General features: G+C 38.0%; 1 protein-coding gene and 1 long non-coding RNA gene across 8 annotated transcripts in view; one reads left to right on the top strand and one right to left on the bottom strand.

Annotated features, from left to right (window-relative positions):
- The first annotated feature begins 225 nt into the window (after positions 1-225).
- On the top strand, positions 226-12,840 carry LOC136760383 (uncharacterized). The gene is made up of 3 exons (XR_010820199.1): positions 226-328; positions 10,724-10,893; positions 12,065-12,840. It is a non-coding gene; the product is annotated as an uncharacterized LOC136760383 (long non-coding RNA).
- Positions 9,279-18,977, bottom strand: part of elmo1 (engulfment and cell motility 1 (ced-12 homolog, C. elegans)) — a 115,154-nt gene continuing 105,455 nt past the window's right edge. For all 7 annotated transcript variants that reach the window (XM_066715754.1, XM_066715752.1, XM_066715753.1 and 4 more), the window contains 4 exons: positions 14,140-14,247; positions 13,001-13,083; positions 9,987-10,064; positions 9,279-9,548 (listed from right to left, as the gene is read on the bottom strand). In XM_066715754.1, the coding sequence (XP_066571851.1) occupies positions 9,348-9,548; positions 9,987-10,064; positions 13,001-13,083; positions 14,140-14,247 (470 nt within the window). In that variant the 3' untranslated portion in view covers positions 9,279-9,347. The remainder of the gene's footprint in view (positions 9,549-9,986; positions 10,065-13,000; positions 13,084-14,139; positions 14,248-18,977) is intronic.

Raw genomic sequence — 18,977 nt, forward strand, 5'->3', positions numbered from 1 at the left:
ATGCATACCAAAAATGGGCAGTATACCATACCGGCAATAAAACAATAATAATAAAAAAAAACATACACACACAATAAGAAATAATATTAGGTTTTTATTGATGCACCCTGCTTGCACATCTTGTATTTCCCATCATTATGGCCCACAAATTAATTGAATATACACACTGCAGCTACTCATTAAAATGAAATGAGAACCAGCTCGGACAGGAATGAGCGGCCTGTTCGTCCTTTTCCGGACAGAAGCCGAGCGATTCCGCGGCGAGTAGATCACGTGATCGCCCTGATTGGCACGAACAGCAACGATATAGCGATTACGGCGCGAGTCGGTAAGTCTCTCTACCTTTTACATTTCATTTGTGAATTATTTAGCGATCTTTGTTGTTAAGTATGTGGTGCATAGTAAGTATGAGATCGACATTAATAATAGCCTATAATTAAAAAAAGAAGACTATACACAAGTGTCTGAAATTACCGTAGGGCCTATTATATTTTAACTTACTTTTGTTGACTTTAATGACCTAGTAGTATAGTAACATGAGAGCATTTCATATAGTGCTTTGTATCACTGTATCACAAGGAAGACATAAAATAACGCGGTTGTTAAAATAATACAAACATATCCAATAGCGTTTTAATAAATACCAGCAAACGACGTGAACCCCCTCCCTCAAAATACATACCAAGCTTACATAAATAAATACCGTTAACCACTCAAAAGTAAAAATGATCTCTAATTTGACGATGAATTTTAAAATAATAGTGAGCATGGGTTGTTTGATTAATGCATTTTCATTTAGTTTTTGTTCCAGGCCTTTTTAGTCTTGTTTCTTTCTTTTGCATTCCATTATGTAATCAAGAGAAATGTAAAATAATTAGCACCATTAATACATGGTGATTGAGTTGACATTAAGAAGGTAAATTCATCACCCACCATGAAGTTAAAACTGTTAAAACTGTATTAAACTATTATGTAATACTTTTATACTCCCAATTTAAAACACTGTAGTTTACTCAAAGCAGTAACACATATAGATTTTATTTCGTCCAAAGGAAATTGCACTGCAAGGGAGGGATGCACTTTGTTAGATCTCAGCCCAAGAGTTGTGCAGGTGTAAAAATGCTGTAAAAAAAGTAGATGCTGTCTTGCCTCTTTCATAGGGCGCAGGGTACCAGGACTTAATGATGGTATATGGGCTTACAGAGAAGAAACAAAATGTGTAACGGGTCTTGTGGGAAATATATATATTTTTAAGGACTAGCCTATACATTTACAGTGCATTCGGAATACTGGTTCTATAACTGACAAAGTGGCAGATAGTGTTCATGATTTTCTAAGGTTTATGTTACTTATATTTCAGAAATTATATGTTTCAAATGGATTTTGTGCATTAATGCAATGGGTGTAGTGTATTTAGTTTGCTGGCATGCTCCAAGGGAATATAATAGCTGTGATATCAGATATTTTTAGTCCACTATGAATGTACTTTGATTCCTTTTGCAATTATGCTGTAGAACAGTGGTTTTAACACCGGTCCTGGAGCACCCCCTGCCCTGCTGGTTTTTGTCCCTACAGAGGTCTTAATTGCTGAATTTAATGCTTAATTGGTCTAACAAACCAATATACCATTAAATTAAGGAATTAAGACCTTGGTTGGAACAAAAACCAGCAGGGCAGGGGGTGCTCCAGGACCGGTTTGAAAACCGCTGCTGTAGTCAAGTTTATTCCTATTGGTCACAATGCAAATCATATCTGTATTTTATATGTGGGATATTGGACTGCATTGGCATTGAATGTTGCATGTGACATAATAAATGCAATCTCAATGTGAATGGGACTCCATCACAAAAAATGTTTGGGGAAAACAAAAAGTTCTGTCCTCTGGTATGTGGATGAAGTTCTTCTGTGCTGAAGCGCACCTGCAAATATAATAGAGTGAGTTTCTTTTATTTTTGAAACACTATACATGAAGAGGCCCTAAAGCAGTCGCATGGATAAAACACATAAGTATCAGTTTCAATCAGCAATCGAATCCCACAAACGTGACTCTTCACTCCAAATTGAAGAGTTGATACCACACAATAATGTGACATCTGATATACAAAATTAGTTTGTAAAAAAAAAAAAAATGTTTAAAAATGCTGGATGACTGTGATTCATTCTCCTCAGTCTTTTTTGATTGGATTTAAAGACAGAAATGGATTGATCGCAATAAGGTAAGTAAGTGGTTAAAACTGATTCAATTAAAGTCTACAGAAAGTGGTTTTAATGTGTTGATGTCAGAAGATGGGAGAGAACGGTGATGGGAAAGATTTTAGCTTAAATGTTACTGACCACATTTTATCTTTCTTTCTTTAGCTTGTCTTTTACTAAGCTGATTTCAAAGTTGACCAAGAGGTCATATTTATAATTGTGAGTTATTGTAACGAGAAATATCTCACAATTCGTACGGTACAGTGTTTACATTATTTAGGGACCACTAATGAGAATGTATTGGTGAACTGTTTGACAATTAGAATAAATGCATCCTATCACATGCCTTCCTTTCTTTGGCTACCACCATTCACAAATGTATTATTATTTAGAGTCAGGTGTTTCCAAGAGACTAGTGAATGCCTTTAACTGCAGGCAAAGACTTATTTGCAGTGTTTTTCTGTCTGTGAGTCTCTGAGGTGAACAGAGTACTTTAAATATTTCATTCACGATTTCTTATTTCTTCTGAACATTCCTGCGCGTTTGTGCTGCACTTAAGTGAATACTGAACGTGTTCAAAAGCTCCCTAGAGATTTACTTCTTTTTTTCTGAAATAATCCTAATCACACACTTTTTGGACACCTGAAAGAAACTGCCTGAAGTCAGCTTTGCCATATGCAGTGAAAGTTAAATCAGAATCAAGTATATCATCTGAAGTAGATTTTACAGAGCACTTTATGGAACATCTGTTTTGTAAGTGTGTGATGTTCTGTCGTTGCTGAGGGAAATCTTCAATTGTAAAACTTTTGAAAGTATTGATAATTTACATTTAACTAGCATTACAGATCAGTGAAAATATTACATTTATGCATTTGTTTTTTATCTGTGGTTTTTCAGAGTCCTGCACAAGTCCTTCTACAAAAAACATCATTATTTTTCCTTAATTTGTATAATTTCATATTGAACAAGTGGAAATGTGCAAATCCTGCTATACTTGTTGTTTGCATTTTATTAAGCCAGAACTAAAAATAGTGAAAATATTACACAAAAATAATATCAAAAGAAGAAGTGTAAATTCTTTATTTAAAATGGTCTTACCACAACAAAAACCTTAGAGAACACATTGATGTCAGTTTTATTTAAAATATTTGCAGTTTATGGGCACTTCACAAAGGGATTATTTTTATTGCAGTTTCCTTTCTTATTAAATTGTTTGGTTAACATTTCTAAACTGGACTGCTCTGATGCAAAGTTGAACCTAATATATATTAGAAAATGTAATGTATCTCTATTCAGTCATCATAACACAGTGTAAACATAAACATTTAAAGCAATTCCAGTAGGAGTACACTGTACCTCCAAGTATGATTGGAAAATAATTCCTGCACCCCTTGTTTGTTAAAATGATTTGCTTGAGGCATGTTTAGTCAAGCAAGCTGTCAGTCTAGCAGAGGGTAAAGACGACTATGGATCAGCTCGTATACTATAGAGCCTTGAGCAATACAAATTTACTTTGCCAGCTTATCCCCTTGTTAGCACATTCAGTTTCTTGGAAAGAGTAGAAAATGCATGTTTCTTGAATAAAGTAGGACACAATATGTTGCTTGTCCTGTGAGAAAAGGGAGAAGTAAATGTGCACCATTATTACATATTTTTTAAAAGATCTTTAAAAGCATAACAGGTCCTGTAACTTGACTTGGTACACTTCACTAATCTAGACATCCCTGATGATTAATGAGGTAAAAAAGACTGGATCAGAGATTATTAAAGTTTGCAAAGCCAACACAGATGTTACAGATAAGCATGCAAATCACACTCTCTTTAGGGACTCTTTCAGCCAAGTAGTAATTTGTTCATATTAACTCTGCTCCCTAATTGCCCTTTAAAATGCTTTTATAGTATCTGCAACAAACCCCACTCTATATTCAGATTATTAACCAAAGGGGTTATCTGAAAATATAAATCAAACTGCCTGGAAAATAGAAGCAAAAAAAAAAGAATAATATGTGTTTTATTTGGTATAACAATAGTATACTGCTTCTGTTTTGGTATTTGTGGTATTTGCTTTTGGCTTACATCTTCTATTATTATTACAATTATAATGGTATATTATTATTAGGATTTGCCTTATCATTCTGTTTATATTACCAATTTGAGTTTCTGCTTTTGTTCAGAGGAAAACTTATACAAGCAGATTTCCCTCAATAATTAAAAAGCTATTCCAGTATGAGTTGGTAAAACCTGAATATTTCTGGCAATAAAGTCTATTACTTTAAAAAAGCAGTATTGAAAATATAAACCAATATTAAATATAATTCAAAATACCATAATATAATTCACATGATTTAAAACAATTAATAATATTAATAAATATTGTATCACTATTGTAGCATTTCAGGCTTTTTGCTACTGGATTCAGCAATGACAAGAACAACAAATAATAAGAGAGTGTTGGGGTTCCTGTAACAGGTTTATTTCTCAGAACGACACACTGAGCTCAGTCTCGCTCTAAACTACTTCTCTCCAGAATGCATTGCGGGAACCAGGCAGCCCCTATTCATCTCGTTGCCCCCCTTGTTCCCGTGTGGGGTTAACCTTCTGTACATAGGTAAAAACTGCAAACAAAATGCAAACTGAGCCAGCCAGCAGAAGGAACTTTAATCATGTCGAACATTTGTTTCATTTTGGACTTCAGTTGACACAAAGGAGAAATTCAAGGGATAAAGACATCGAATGGGTTTGATGAACTTACAAACTTACTTTCAAACCAATACTATAGCACATGTTTTGAGGGCAAACATGCAATATAAGAATGATAAATTATATGCTTTGAGAACTGAATTAATTCCATGTAATTGTATGTCTATATATGGGTTTGGTGCTGGAAGTGGGGGTAATGGTGTTTAATCTGATGGGAAAACTAACTCGAGACACTCCTATTGTATAGCTTAGTTAAAGTGTTGGAAATATTAAAAGAGGATTGGTGGAAATGTTAACTGCTGAATCCTCATAACGGATTCATATTATTTTGAATTTTGATGAGCAGGTCTTATCTGGCACCCGAACGCATTAAAAACTTGTGAAATTCCGTTACACTTCGAACCCCGGAACCCAGCTTCTCACTCACTAAATCAGATCCCCAAACTATCTGCCCCACCCACCAACACACAGAACTGACAGACAGACACACAACGTACCTCCACATAATACTCCCAGTTCGCTACAGTATTATTCCATTTGACTGAAGTAAATGTTGTATAATCTCGAACAGGAGTGAAGGCATATAGTGTCTTCAAAGCTGTCCAGCACCAAAAGTATGCACTTACAGTGAGGGAAAAAAGTATTTGATCCCCTGCTGATTTTGTACGTTTGCCCACTGACAAAGAAATGATCAGTCTATAATTTTAATGTTAGGTGTATTTTAACAGTGAGAGACAGAATAACAACAACAAAATCCAGAAAAACGCATTTCAAAAAAGTTATAAATTGATTTGCATGTTAATGAGGGAGAAGCTGAAATCACTTTGTATCAGTAAACGGCTGACAGCTTTCAGAATGAATGAAGCTAAAACCGTGTTTCCAGTACTACAGCCTTGACATTACTAAGCTTTACCAATCAAGGATTAGTGCTGCATGAACCTCCAGAACAGTTTGATTCCAGGATGACGGAGCTAATTTTAAAGACAAACTTTAGGAATCAAGCAATCTAAAACACAATTCCATAGGCAGAGAATTACTGAGTAACAGTAGAGTAAATTTGCATAAATGTTTGTGTTTTATTTATTTATATACCCCCAGTAGTTCATTTAACTTAAAAGTGTATTTAAATAAACAGATCATACATCCATCCATCCATCCATCTTCAAAACCGCTTATCCTGGTGAGGGTCGCTGGGAAGCCGGAGCCGATTCCGGCAGGCATAGGGTGCAAGGCAGGGACAGATCATGCAGATTAAAAAATGTTTGAACACTGAGTGCATGATTGAGTCTTACTCAGCTCTTACCATCACTTAAAATAATGATGGTTTGTGGAAACTTAATGATTCAGCACCCCACTGTGAACACCTGCAAGTGTAAACTGTATGTTAACCTGGATAAGGGCATCTGCCAATAAATAAATAAAATCATTATTATTATTAATAATAATAATAATAAATCACTTCTACAGCCCAAGCTCCACCGCAAGAGCATGCTGCCCTCTCGTGTGAGCAGATTAGAGAACGGAATTGACCTTGCATCAGATTATGGGAAGCAAGCCTGGATTTATTAATGAAGCTGTCTCAGACCAGTGAAAGCGAGTTCAGTAACGAGTATAAAGCATAAACAGAGAGAGGTCTCCGGGAGAAACAAACACATTCACAGTCTATTTAAAAGCAGGTACTAAGGGGCAAGGTCATGCTGTGGCCTCAGCCAATTAAACTGTACCAGAAACAGGTCAGAACAGAACAAACACCACAACCAAATAGCATCGTAACGGCCAAATCATTATTTAAAAAAAATATATATGCATCCATTGTTGACGTCACTCAGTTCTTTTGTAATGTATTACATGTCACTCCTTTAAGACATAATTTGTGACTTGAAAATAATTTTCATAATTAGAAACCCATTAAATCAGCTATTATGCTGAAGCTCACAAGCTCTGCTGACACCAAGTTCACGGAGTGTGATTCTGAAAATCCGTCATCAAAGTCGCTGCTGAAGAGCTGGAGAATCTTCGGATCTGTGTTCTTGACTGTCCTTAAGGAATACCTGGATGTGTATGTGTATATATATATATATACGTATACACACACACACACACACAATTGTTCCTGTTGTACTGATACCAGAGGGTACTTACTGAAGGTGCTCTTAACCATTATTTCAAAATGATTCGGAGGATATAAAGTATGGACTTCAGTTCAAAGATAGGCTGTCCCCCACCTGTGTGTAAAATAATTCCCATTTTAAACACTCAACCATGTAATAGAAAAACTAGGCTCCAAGGCTGCCTTTTCAACAGCCAATCTGTTTTCAATGAACACACTGTTCCACAGACTGCCCTTTCAGCAAATTGGATCGCTCACGTTTCTCTCACAATGGTGTAGAACCTTTGGAGATCACACTGAAGCAATGGGGCACGAAAACAGGCCAAAATAAAGAACATGCCTGCAGCAATATTAGCTTTATGCATGCAGCAAAGGAGGCTAGATGGGCTCATTGTGTACATTTTCATTGTGATCCCATATACATGTGTGTTTTGTATTTGTGATTTTAAATGCTCTTAAATGTATATCTGCAGGAATCTGTTTACCCCCCCCATAGCCTTAGTAGTTGTATTTATGTATAAATGGATCTTAATATTTTAATCAGAAATAACAAGGATCCCCCCAAATACAAATCAGTTAAGAATCGAGAACAAGAGATTTTAAACGCATTTACATTTTTATTGAAGGGGAGCGTTGGGCATACTTGACATGTCAAGTCATAGTAATGGAGTTACTATGTTTTTCCATTCAGTAAAGCTTCACAGCCTAGAAAAAATTATTAGAAATGTATGATAATAAATCCTAAATTATTAATAATTTTATAAACAGTTAATATTTGCCTAAAAAACAGTTTTGCCATCCTTTAATTCATATGCAAGATGGAAAATGAGACTAATCTTGTTTGCAGATGAGTACAATTTACAGTAGTAAAGCGTCATGTGTACTTGGCCGTTTGCCCTGCGCAGTACCAGCTGAGCCTTCAATACACAGACTTTACATTTTCAACAGTTGCATGTGAGAGCAGCAACCTGTGGATTTCACAGACATCAGGCAGGGCTCTCCTCACTTCTACCCCGAGACTGTTAATCAGCAGTACTGTTCACGAGTTTCACTCCACGCGGAGAGCGGTTCAGAGAGACAGGAACATTTTTTTTTTTAACTCTGCCGATCATGCTGTTGCAGCCATACTCCATGATACACAGCTGCTTCAATTGATAGAGTGAGGAGAGAAATGGCAGAAGAAAATGTGTAATATGTGCAACAAACATGGCTATGCAGAAACAAGTGTACACAAGAGGCGAGTGAGGATTAATTGAATGGAATTTTAATGTAAACAGCAGATTTAAGGGAATTGTTACCTAGAAAGATACTTCAATGGCTTAACAAAAGAAAATCATATAAACAGAATGACTGATATTTTACAAATGAAATGTACATTTCTTTCAATTGATGATGAGGTTAAAAACATCATCCAGTATTTTGCATTTATTTATTTTTTGTAACAGAGTTTGAGTTATTTGTTTTGTAACACTGAAACAATGACATAATACTGACTAATTGGCAGCTTCACAAACATCACAAAAAAGGTTACACCAGTTACTCAACAAAAGCCAAATGTTGCTTTGGAATGTAACAGCCAACATAAATGAACACAATAAACAGAGAAAATTAACAAGTCACAAGCACGGATTATTATTCTACTGGCACCAGGACTTGTGCCTTTAAGCTCAAAGCAGATTTTATTAAATTAGATGTCGGAGGCAGTTTCTGTGCTTGATAGTGCTAAGTTAAGGATCATGCACTTGAATTAACAGTCTCTGTGGAGCGTGAATAAGATATCAATAAATCTATAAAATCTATGGCAATTTATAATAAAAAACAACAACCTGTAAATCACTTTTCTTCATGGATACATAGCTGCCACATGTAAGAATGTGCAACATTTCATTTTCTCCTGTAGTTTCAAACCACAGTCTTAGGCAATACACATCTATTTAAAGTATATATTTAAAAAACAACAACCGAAAAGCAGAAAGCTTCAAAAAAATATTTTACAACAAAAAGAAAAAAAATACAATCTGTAACACAAGTGATTCTAGTCCTCTGGGATAATCCTTCACTGCTGCATTGAGTTGAGATGTTTGGTATGGTGAACACTTTGTACATTTTTCTTGGCTTGGCCAGGGCTGACCTCTGCTAGCCCTGGTGTGGTTGGTATGATGATACGGTTCAGAAGGCCTCACAGGCAAGTTAAGTGCTGCAAATACATTAAAATACACCTTAAAAAAGTAAGTTTAGCAAGTATAGCAAGAAAGAAAGGGTTAAAGACAGATCCAGTTTTTTTTATGTGTTCTCTCACAAGTTCTTTCCAGTTCGAATAAGCAATAATTGGTCAAGTCCATTGTTAGTTGCAGTCATAAACAAAGTCATAGTTGCTAGGCTCTTTGGGAATTGGGGGCGGGGCCTCAGGAATCTGAATGTTCTCGAGGTCCAGGAGGCGGAGCTTCATCTCCATGTTGAGCAGAGTATCCAGGTCACTCTTGGTGAGGTCACTGCCCATCTCCTTCCCCAAGAGAGCGTTCAGGCCATCCGTCCACACGCAGTACTGCAGCAGGGGGACAACGTACACAGGGGTCAGGGCTTAAATTGGTTTTACACAGATTAGGTGGAAATCTAAATTGGAGTGAAGCACTATAAATGCAGGGCAGATTCAACACAATTGACTTATTTATCCACCTCCTTGAAGGAAATGCTTCAGATAATGCTTTTCTTCAGAAGCACTGTAATTTAAATCCAGTCATTTTAAAAAAGGATAGATTTAAATGTTGAATACTTCAATATGTTGAACAAGGGTTTTTTCTTGGAAGGGAACAAAACTTGTAATTGAAAATAATGAAACCCTATTAAAACAAATAAAGCAGTGCCTCCTGAATAATTAAAAATCTTGATACTGATTGCAGCTGTAAATCTGTTTAATGCTACTCTATAAATCTTTTTTATATGTATATTCCTACTATTTATTGCATTTGAAATGGATACTTACTTCATGCTTATCAGGAGCAATAAAATTGAGATATTCATCTGACTCATACAGGACTGAGAAAGCAAGTTCCAGAACCTCCTGCAATGAGAGAGCATTCCCGATTCACACAGAGATCCGCACTTCGACCAGCTCTTTTGTTTGAAACTAACACATTCATCATGCTGTTCAACCTCCCACATCTTTCTATATATAAATGACCAGATGGCATATCTGTCAAAAATTTACCTGTTGTCCTCTAAAATGTGTTGCATGCCAACGTGTGGAAACAGCAACAGGAAATTGAAATCAAAGTGCTGTTGTTATGTTGTAATGTTAATCTACAATCAATCTTTACAGATCTGTGTTCACAACAAAAAAAACCTTGACACTTCATCCTGTCTTCTGAAATCTGATTTTATTTTGGAAATGATTTCATAATCAGTAAAAAGCAAAAAAAAAAAAAAAAAAGAAACTGATGGAAACAAACACTTCCTAGAAGCGAGCTTCACAGACCAACTGACTCCAGGGACAATGTGCAGCAGCAGCTGAATTATGACAGGAGCAACACTTTCAATGTCTTAAAATAATCTGTGCAGAAATGTGAAAATATAGATCAGGCTGTCTCACATTGCCCCGGGCACGCTATTCTAAATTAAAACTTTCTATTTTTGTGTAAATATTGCACCTTGAAGATTAATCCTTTATGGGTTTGGTTTTCAGATTAATTGCCTCATCTATTTCATTGTCTGTTTGTCAAGATTCCCCATCACTGTGGCCTCTTTGCTTTTTGCTCGTTACTCCAAGCTCAACTCCTGACAGTTTCTCAGATGCCTGGCAGAGGCTCATCTATTAAAGTGCGTCCCCACCGATGAAGCAACCCACTTACATGCTACAGCAACAGATCCCAGAGTGAAGCAAATCAGTAAAGGTCAGTTCAGCAGCAGGAAAGATATGTATGCACCGTAATCCTTCTGGATTGCACATGGCCAGCATTGGAGAGTAGTTGGAAGATACAGTGCCTTAAAACTACCAGCAACACAAACAAGACCATGACAGTATATTTGTGTACCTTGATCAATAATCACATCTGACACCGAATGTAGACTTTAACATAAAATCAGACTTAAGATTTTGCCTCTCTATAAATCCAGGACTGAATCGCTAAACCCTGAGCATGTGAGGATTCTGTCAAAGCCCAAAGACATTCTCCATCACCTACAGTAAATAACTCAGATAAACAGAAGTGTGAGTCTGCTTAACAAAAGACTGGAGCTCTGATCAGCATTTAATGGCTTTGCAATATTAAAAACTGCCTGGCTGTGGGAAAAAGACATCCTACTGATTGCAAGTTGAGACCTGTAGGCAATCAAAATGTATGTGCCTCCTCTCTCATGCTCCCTCTCTCATACACAGGAAGGAGCCAAATCAGACCAGCTGTTAGTTCAAATCTTTTTCTCACTCTCTTGGTACTCACTGACTCTCACAGAGATGTGATGTTTAAGTTAAAGTAGTAGAAACGATGCGATTAATGCAGGTTGTACGGGGAGTCCTGAGATGTCAAGTGAACACTATAAAGTATGCTGGTTTGTAACCAACCTGAGGACCTCTGAAGAATCGAGATCTATGAATATAGTTGACCATCTCATACGGTGTCTTATAATGAAGAGTGTCGATAATACAAAATCTGTGTGTGTAATCTCCTCCTCTCCCCCTACCTCCACCACAGGCAGTTAAACTGTTACATGTTCAGTACAACTGTTTGAATTGCCCTTTGTTTGGATCTTTAAGTTTAATTTACTATTATCAAGACCCTTCTCCTTAACTCAAGTCATTTTCTACTTTCCACTTCTAGCCCTTTAAGCTAGAGTGATAATATTTTAAACAGGATTACCATAACATTTAAATTAAACTAATTTGAAAATAGGAAGTGCGGGGCGATCGATGCCAAAAGAGCTTGAGCTATGAGATGAAAGGTTCTGATTACACAGGAGGGCAGTTTAGCACTTTTCCAGGGAAAAGAAAATGGCCAGTAAAGATTGCAGTGTCTGCGTCTCTCATCGTGGAAAGCCCCGGCTTATTTCTTCCTGTCTTTCTCCCAGCCAACAGTGCGAGTGCAGGGAGCTGTGATTCAGGGACCGGGGGAGGTCTGGGGTGCTGATCTGACAAGATGACCCCAGCAGGGAGCTAAAGGTCACGACAGACTGAGGGAAGAGTGCCCATGGAGCTCTCCTGTACCAGCCTGGATCCAGGGCACCGACAGACACACGCAATAAAATATTACACTGAACGGCAAAGCGGAGCGGAGCAGCAGCAAAGCAGAGTAGCAACATCCAATACTGATGCACCCTGGAACTGGATGCAATTCTTGAGAATATTACAATTAAGTTCTTTTTAAGGGCCAAATTAGATGCTGTATATTTTGGTTATCTGTGGGCGTGAGCGCTGGTAACAAACACAGATGTGGGCAATGAAAGCTTGTGATTTTAGGACTTGGAGCATACAGCCAAGCACATACTTAAAAATCAATTTCTATTGTACTGTATCAAAAAATGTGTGCAAGGCTATTAAAATTAATTTGAGAAAGCCATCCACACAAAATTTGCACATAACATGATAATGCCAAGATGTTCATTCGTGTATGTTTTTTCCCCTTAACAGTGTGGAGTGTGGTATATATATATATATCCCCCTGGTATTTAATAATCATAGAAGCTACATTTTCTTTGCACGGTGAGAAGAACACTTACTACTGCATGAAATTAAAGCCCATAATAAGCATAATATAATCATATTTCAAATTGCAGTCATTTTTGCATGTCACCATGAAAAAAATTGCATTAGGAATGAAACGATGCAAGTCTTTCTGTTGAACAAAATAGTTTTAGGCAGTGTCAATGCAGAAAGCTGTAGAGCGAGACCTAGATTAAATCACACCAAAGTCTTGCTTGCTTTGGTTCGAAGAAGAGCTACACTAACATGGGAAGCTGAGGAAGCACAAAGACCATATGACAGGAGCAGCATGGGACAAGTCTCACCTTGTTCTGTTTGAGAGCTCCTTTTTCCTTCATGTGGGGGCACTCTTTTCCAGTCACAACAGCTTTGATATCAGCCACTGGTACTGTAGGAGAGGGGAAAGAAAGGAAAACCATGTAATCTAAGAAGTAACACAGCCTTTCTTGGTATAGTATTTCACACCGCAACTTTCTAGGTTTAACTAAAATATAACCAATTCTAAAGGATTTTGTTTGAAATATGGAAAAGGTTATCTACAATTACTTTGGGGAGTCACCAGCTGTAAAATAAATGCCATGAGAAGAGGATAGGGAACTTCTCATTAGAGATAGGCAATCATGTTAATGGTACAGGGAATTCTGCAGGAAGAAACATATCATTAATTAACACTTGATATTGCAGTAAATTAATTGCAGATGATGACTGATAAAATGTGGAAATTGTGAACTCCTTTTCATACAATTATAACTTCCATACCTGCTAACCAGTCATTAGTCACCCCCTGCTATGGCTGCTGCTGGGTAATATAATTGCTTCATGTACCATGCTTCAGTAAAGATGAGCCCAATAGAAGATGGGCTACAGTACTTTCTACCTGCTTTGCATGCCAGAGATATTCAGCATGAACTTATGGGCATCCTTTATAGCACACCTTGCTTGAAATGTATACAAAGATTTGTTTTGAGCAGTTTTTATAGATCACTCCCATGTTGCAGATGTTTCTACTACTGGAGGGAAAAAAAACAGTTTTGAGGAAAATTAACTCTGTGACTAACCAGACACACGTTATGTCCAGGTTGATTCTGCGAGTGAATGACCAAAGTCCGTTTGTTTTATCACGTCTGTCAGTTTCTCATCACAAGCTAAGAACTCATCTGATCTTGTTCTACAGAATGTGACCTTCACTGTAATGAGCTTTCCAAGTCCTCCTGGCACGGGCTGTGGAGCCCATGGCGGAGAGCCCAGATCTAAACCGGGGATTTACAGAGCACTGTGGGGAGGATTTCCAATTAATAGCACATATATTTGAGAAATGTCACTGCAGTGCACATGGGGAGAGTCCTAAGCAGTGGCCTTAGTGACTCTGGAGCAAAAGGAGTCTTTGAGCTCTTGCCCGGGGTGACCATGCACTTGTACGTACAAGACCCAGAGAGATACTCACATTTTTCCTGCAGGGAATCATGGGGCACTTCACCCTGGGGGCTCTCCTCCAAGTCTCCATAATGCAGGACCTTATGATTCGGAGACAGACGGCAATACCAGAACTTGTCTGTAGAAAACATTAAATTGGAGAAAATAACATTAAAACAACTAAAAGGATTGACCAAACAAAGCATTTAAAACCTCAGTAATAATGTAATGGCTGCAGTATATGATGTAATGATGTGTACATGAAAGTTGAAAGTGAAAGGCGTAAACTTCTACTGAGAAAGACGCCAAAAGGATATGCTGAGAACTGTCCTGCTGTGTCATATTCACTCTGTGGTGACTGCCTGGACTTCAGTGTCAGATTATCTGTGCCAGGGAGCAGCTGCGGTGGTTTTTCCTGACTGGGCATATGTTCTTCCTTAGAGCCATGCCTGTCGTTCTCAGAGGTGCCAAGGCAGCTGAGAGCGAGAGGAGCCGACGTGTTTCTGACATGGAGCAGGACTGATTGCTGGCTTGCTGAAGATCAGATCCATCCAAGGCCTAATTGCTCAAAACAGATTCTTGGCAGTTCGGATTGGCATATACCTTTAGGGGGTCTGAAGCCTTCTACATTGTACAGCTACTGCTTGTGGCCAGGAACTAGACATTTCTACCAAGCCACTAAATTAAGTGTGCTCCCAGGTACTACAAAATGAGGTGTAACTAGACTAAGATGCCTTTTCTCTTGCATGAAACAAATGGTAATGATTGAATGTCACATTTATTTTTAGTATAGAATACAACTATATATGCAAATCTTAGATTAAAAACCTGATTTATCCTACTGAAAAAACATCTTTCATTGTTGTCTTAGAGGAATTATGAAAATGGATAAGTACTGTATACTGACTACATTGATTTAACAGTCAGGGCTCTCCTTCTGTACAAACCGTTGCACACATTAAATCAAAGGAAGTCCCCATCTCCATTTTCTCAGAAGCAGTGTTGGTAGCTATGTGTCAATCAAGTTTCCACAGCGAGGCCAGTGAAATTAGTATGCATCTCTGGGACACAGACACTGAGTGAATCAGCAATGACAACTCCTCACTTCAAGAAAAACATTCAGGGACAACTCAGCTTGGCAAGCCAGTCATGTTACTGGCACTTCAGATGAACATGAGCATAAAAGCATGAGGGGGAGAGCTGCCACATCTCATAACTCTGACCTCTGGATAAATTCCATTAAAATAGAAGCAGTGAAGGAAAAAAACTTTTGGGAAATGTTTTGGAACAGAGAAGATTCTAAGAAAAGTACACATTTTGTATTATTTTCAGCCTGGATGAATTTAATTCAGCAGTCGAATTTTGAAAGATAGAATACAACAAATGTTCATAAAAGAGTACCATAACCATAACATCTTAAAAAGTACACTGAGTGTCAGTATAGGTTTGGGTATGAAGTAATCATACTGACGTAGTTACTATTGTAATATGATTGGCAGTGTGTTCTGCCAAGCTAGTGGTATAAGCTGTATAATAAGTAACAGAGTGACAAAAGGCAGCTCAAAGCTGGGTCTGTAGATCACAAAGCAATACTTGAGAACAGCACAGAGACGCGCAGGTTCAGAGAGCCACATCCCGAAATGGCATTTTCCATTAATGCATGAAAGCATCTCCGGCAAAGCTGCCTCTGAAAGGTATTAGTGTGGAAGAAATATGCTCCCTACCTAAGCCTGTGCTGTCCTACATTTCGCTAAGATTAGGAAATATTAATGCATCAATCTGCACACAGTTTAAGCATATCACTATTGCTATGCCAGCAAGGCAGACTAAAGACTATTTTTACTATACCATGTCTTGGAGGTTGGTAAGCCACAACCAGCTTATGATATTGCTTTACAGTACATCATACCAATGTCAAGAGCACTTGCATTTCACAGAAACAGGAAGGACTATACTGTCCTCAGCTTAGTACCACATCTCTGTTTAAGGCATAAAATGTCAGTAGATAGCTTTGAAAATGTGTATATATACCAAATACAAAGGCATTGTGAGTAAAGGTTTAAACTGATACAATAAAAGTGTGACAGCACAAGCATTCAGCAGCACACAGTCCATACAATGCAATTCATGGGTGTTAAGAGAAGAATTCCACACAGGTCAGGGTATTGGACTGCTGCATTGGAAGACAAATCAAGCTTGAAAGCCTTGTACAGAAATTCTTTTTAAAAAAAAAAGTGCAATTTACCATTCACACACAGAGGAAAATGTAAAAGTAATTAATATACTGTGAAGTGCACGAGTAGATTAAGCCCGCACACGGAGGGGAAATTCAGTTTGCTCCTCTGAGGGAATTGTATATGCCAGACAAAGTGCCCTTGCTAACTGGAGAGTGGGATGTGGCTGTAATGTACAGAGCAGATTCAAAAAAATAAAGGTAGTGTTTACAGCAGTACTTGTGTGTGCAAAAAAGCAGTAATCACATGCTTTGTGCTCCTTTATCCACCATCTCTCCTACCTGGACGCTCGCTTCTCTTATGAATTTCCTTTACTTTCTGAAACAACATCAAATAAACTCTTCAGGACTGACTACAAAATAGGCGCCCATAACCTTGGTCAGCTACACGATGAAGGTTTTCAGGTATACAGTACTGTGCGAAAGTTTTAGGCAGGTGTGATAAAATGCTCTAAAGTAAGAATGCTTACTAGACATGTTAATAGATTATATTTCAAAACAGCATCAATTCTTCTAGATACACTTGTACAAAGTCAGGTATTTTGTAGGCATATAGTCAGGTGTTTGATTAAACAATTATACCAAACAGGTGCTAATGATCATCAATTCAATATGTAGGTTGAAACACAATCATTAACTGAAACAGAAACAGCCGTGTAGGAGGAATAAAACTGGGTGAGGAACAGCCAAACTCAGCTAACAAGGTGAGGTCGCTGAAGACAGTTTACTGTCAAGTCATACACCATGGCAAGACTGAGCACAGCAACAAGACAGGAGGTAGTTCTACTGCATCAGCAAGGTCTCTCCCAGGCAGACAGGGTTTCCAGATGTGCTGTCCAAGCTCTTTTGAAGAAGCACAAAGAAACGGGCAACATTGAGGACCGTAGACACAGTGGTCGGCCAAGGAAACTTACTGCAGCAGATGAGACACATCATGCTTACTTCCCTTCGCAATCGGAAGATGTCCAGCAGTGCCATCAGCTCAGAATTGGCAGAAAACAGTGGGACCCTGGTACACCCATCTACTGTCTGGAGAAGTCTGGTCAGAAGTGGCCTTCATGGAAGACTTGTGGCCAAAAAGCCATACCTCCGACATGGCAACAAGGCCAAGCAACTCAACTATGTACGAAAACACAGGAACTGGGCTGCAGAAAAATGGCAGCAGGTGCTCTGGACTGATGAGTCAACATTTGAAATATTTGGCTGTAGCAGAAGGCAGTTTGTTTGCTGAAGAGCTGGAGAGCGGTACACGAATGAGTGTCTGCAGGCAACAGTGAAGCATGGTGGAGGTTCCTTGCAAGTTTGGGGCTGCATTGCTGCAAATGGAGTTGGGGATTTGGTCAGAATGAATGGTCTCCTCAATGCTGAGAAGTACATGCAGATACTTATCCATCATGCAATACCATCAGGGAGGCATCTGATTGGCCCCCAATTTATTCTGCAGCATGACAATGACCCCAAACATCCAGTGACAGTCATTAAGAACTATCTTTAGCGTAAAGAAGAACAAGGAGTCCTGGAAGTGATGGTGTGGCCCCCACAGAGCCCTGATCTCAACAACATCGAGTCTGTCTGGGATTACATGAAGAGAGAGAAGCAACTGAGGCGCTTAAATCCACAGAAGAACTGTGGTTAGTTCTCCAAGATGTTTGGGCCAACCTACCTGCCGAGTTCCTTCAAAAACTGTGTGCAAGTGTACCTAGAAGAATTGATGCTGTTTTGAAGGCAAAGGGTGGTCACACCAAATATTGTTTTGATGTGGATTTTTCTTCTGTTCACTCACTTTGCATTTAGTTAATTGATAAATATAATCTATTAACATGTCTATTTTTGAAAGCATTCTTACTTTTTTCACACCTGCCTAAAACCTTTGCACAGTACCTTTGCACAGGGATTTTTTTAAAGGTAAAAACAAATACAAAATCCTACTTGACTAAATGTATGTTAAATAATCATTAAAGCCCCTTAGATGTTTTCATTAAAATAACAAGGAGATAAACAAGAAGTAGAACATGTGTGGCTGGTATGACGTAAATACATGTAAAACACAAATCCAGTAGAGAGACTGGGAAGGTAAGGAATGGAGGGCAAAGGAAAGTATGGTCTCTGGATAATTTAATCCTTTCTGACTGTGAAAAGTGCTAATTTAAACCGGCAAACTGATAACGGTTCCAAGTGGGTTCTAGCCGAAATAATTCAACTTCTGCTAGCAAGTGTGAAAAAGGATATTAGACTGAAAGATCCCCAAACACTCAAATTTGAAGTGCAAAGCCTTTATCGCTCTCCAACTCCCCAGAAAATTCAAAGGAGAAGAAATGGTTTTCAGATTTTCACAGTTCTGCGTTAAATGGAATAATTTACCAAACGGTTAAATCACAAACACGGCACAATATTCCTGATGCATTAATCATAGCTGGAATTATGTGTATCATATAAATATTTTATGACTGTAGCTAAAAGATATCTCTGTACAGATATAGGTGTATTATAAGCCTTTATTTGACTTTTTATATGAATATGGCAGTATTAAAAACACTGCAAATCCTCCTGGGAACAACGAGGGTAAAATAAAGGTCAATATAAGTCGAGCTTCCTGCAGGGAAGACTAATCCTTAACAAAAGTTTAAAGATAAAAA

The sequence above is a fragment of the Amia ocellicauda genome, chromosome 10, assembly GCF_036373705.1.
Source record: "Amia ocellicauda isolate fAmiCal2 chromosome 10, fAmiCal2.hap1, whole genome shotgun sequence".
Taxonomy (NCBI): domain Eukaryota; kingdom Metazoa; phylum Chordata; class Actinopteri; order Amiiformes; family Amiidae; genus Amia; species Amia ocellicauda.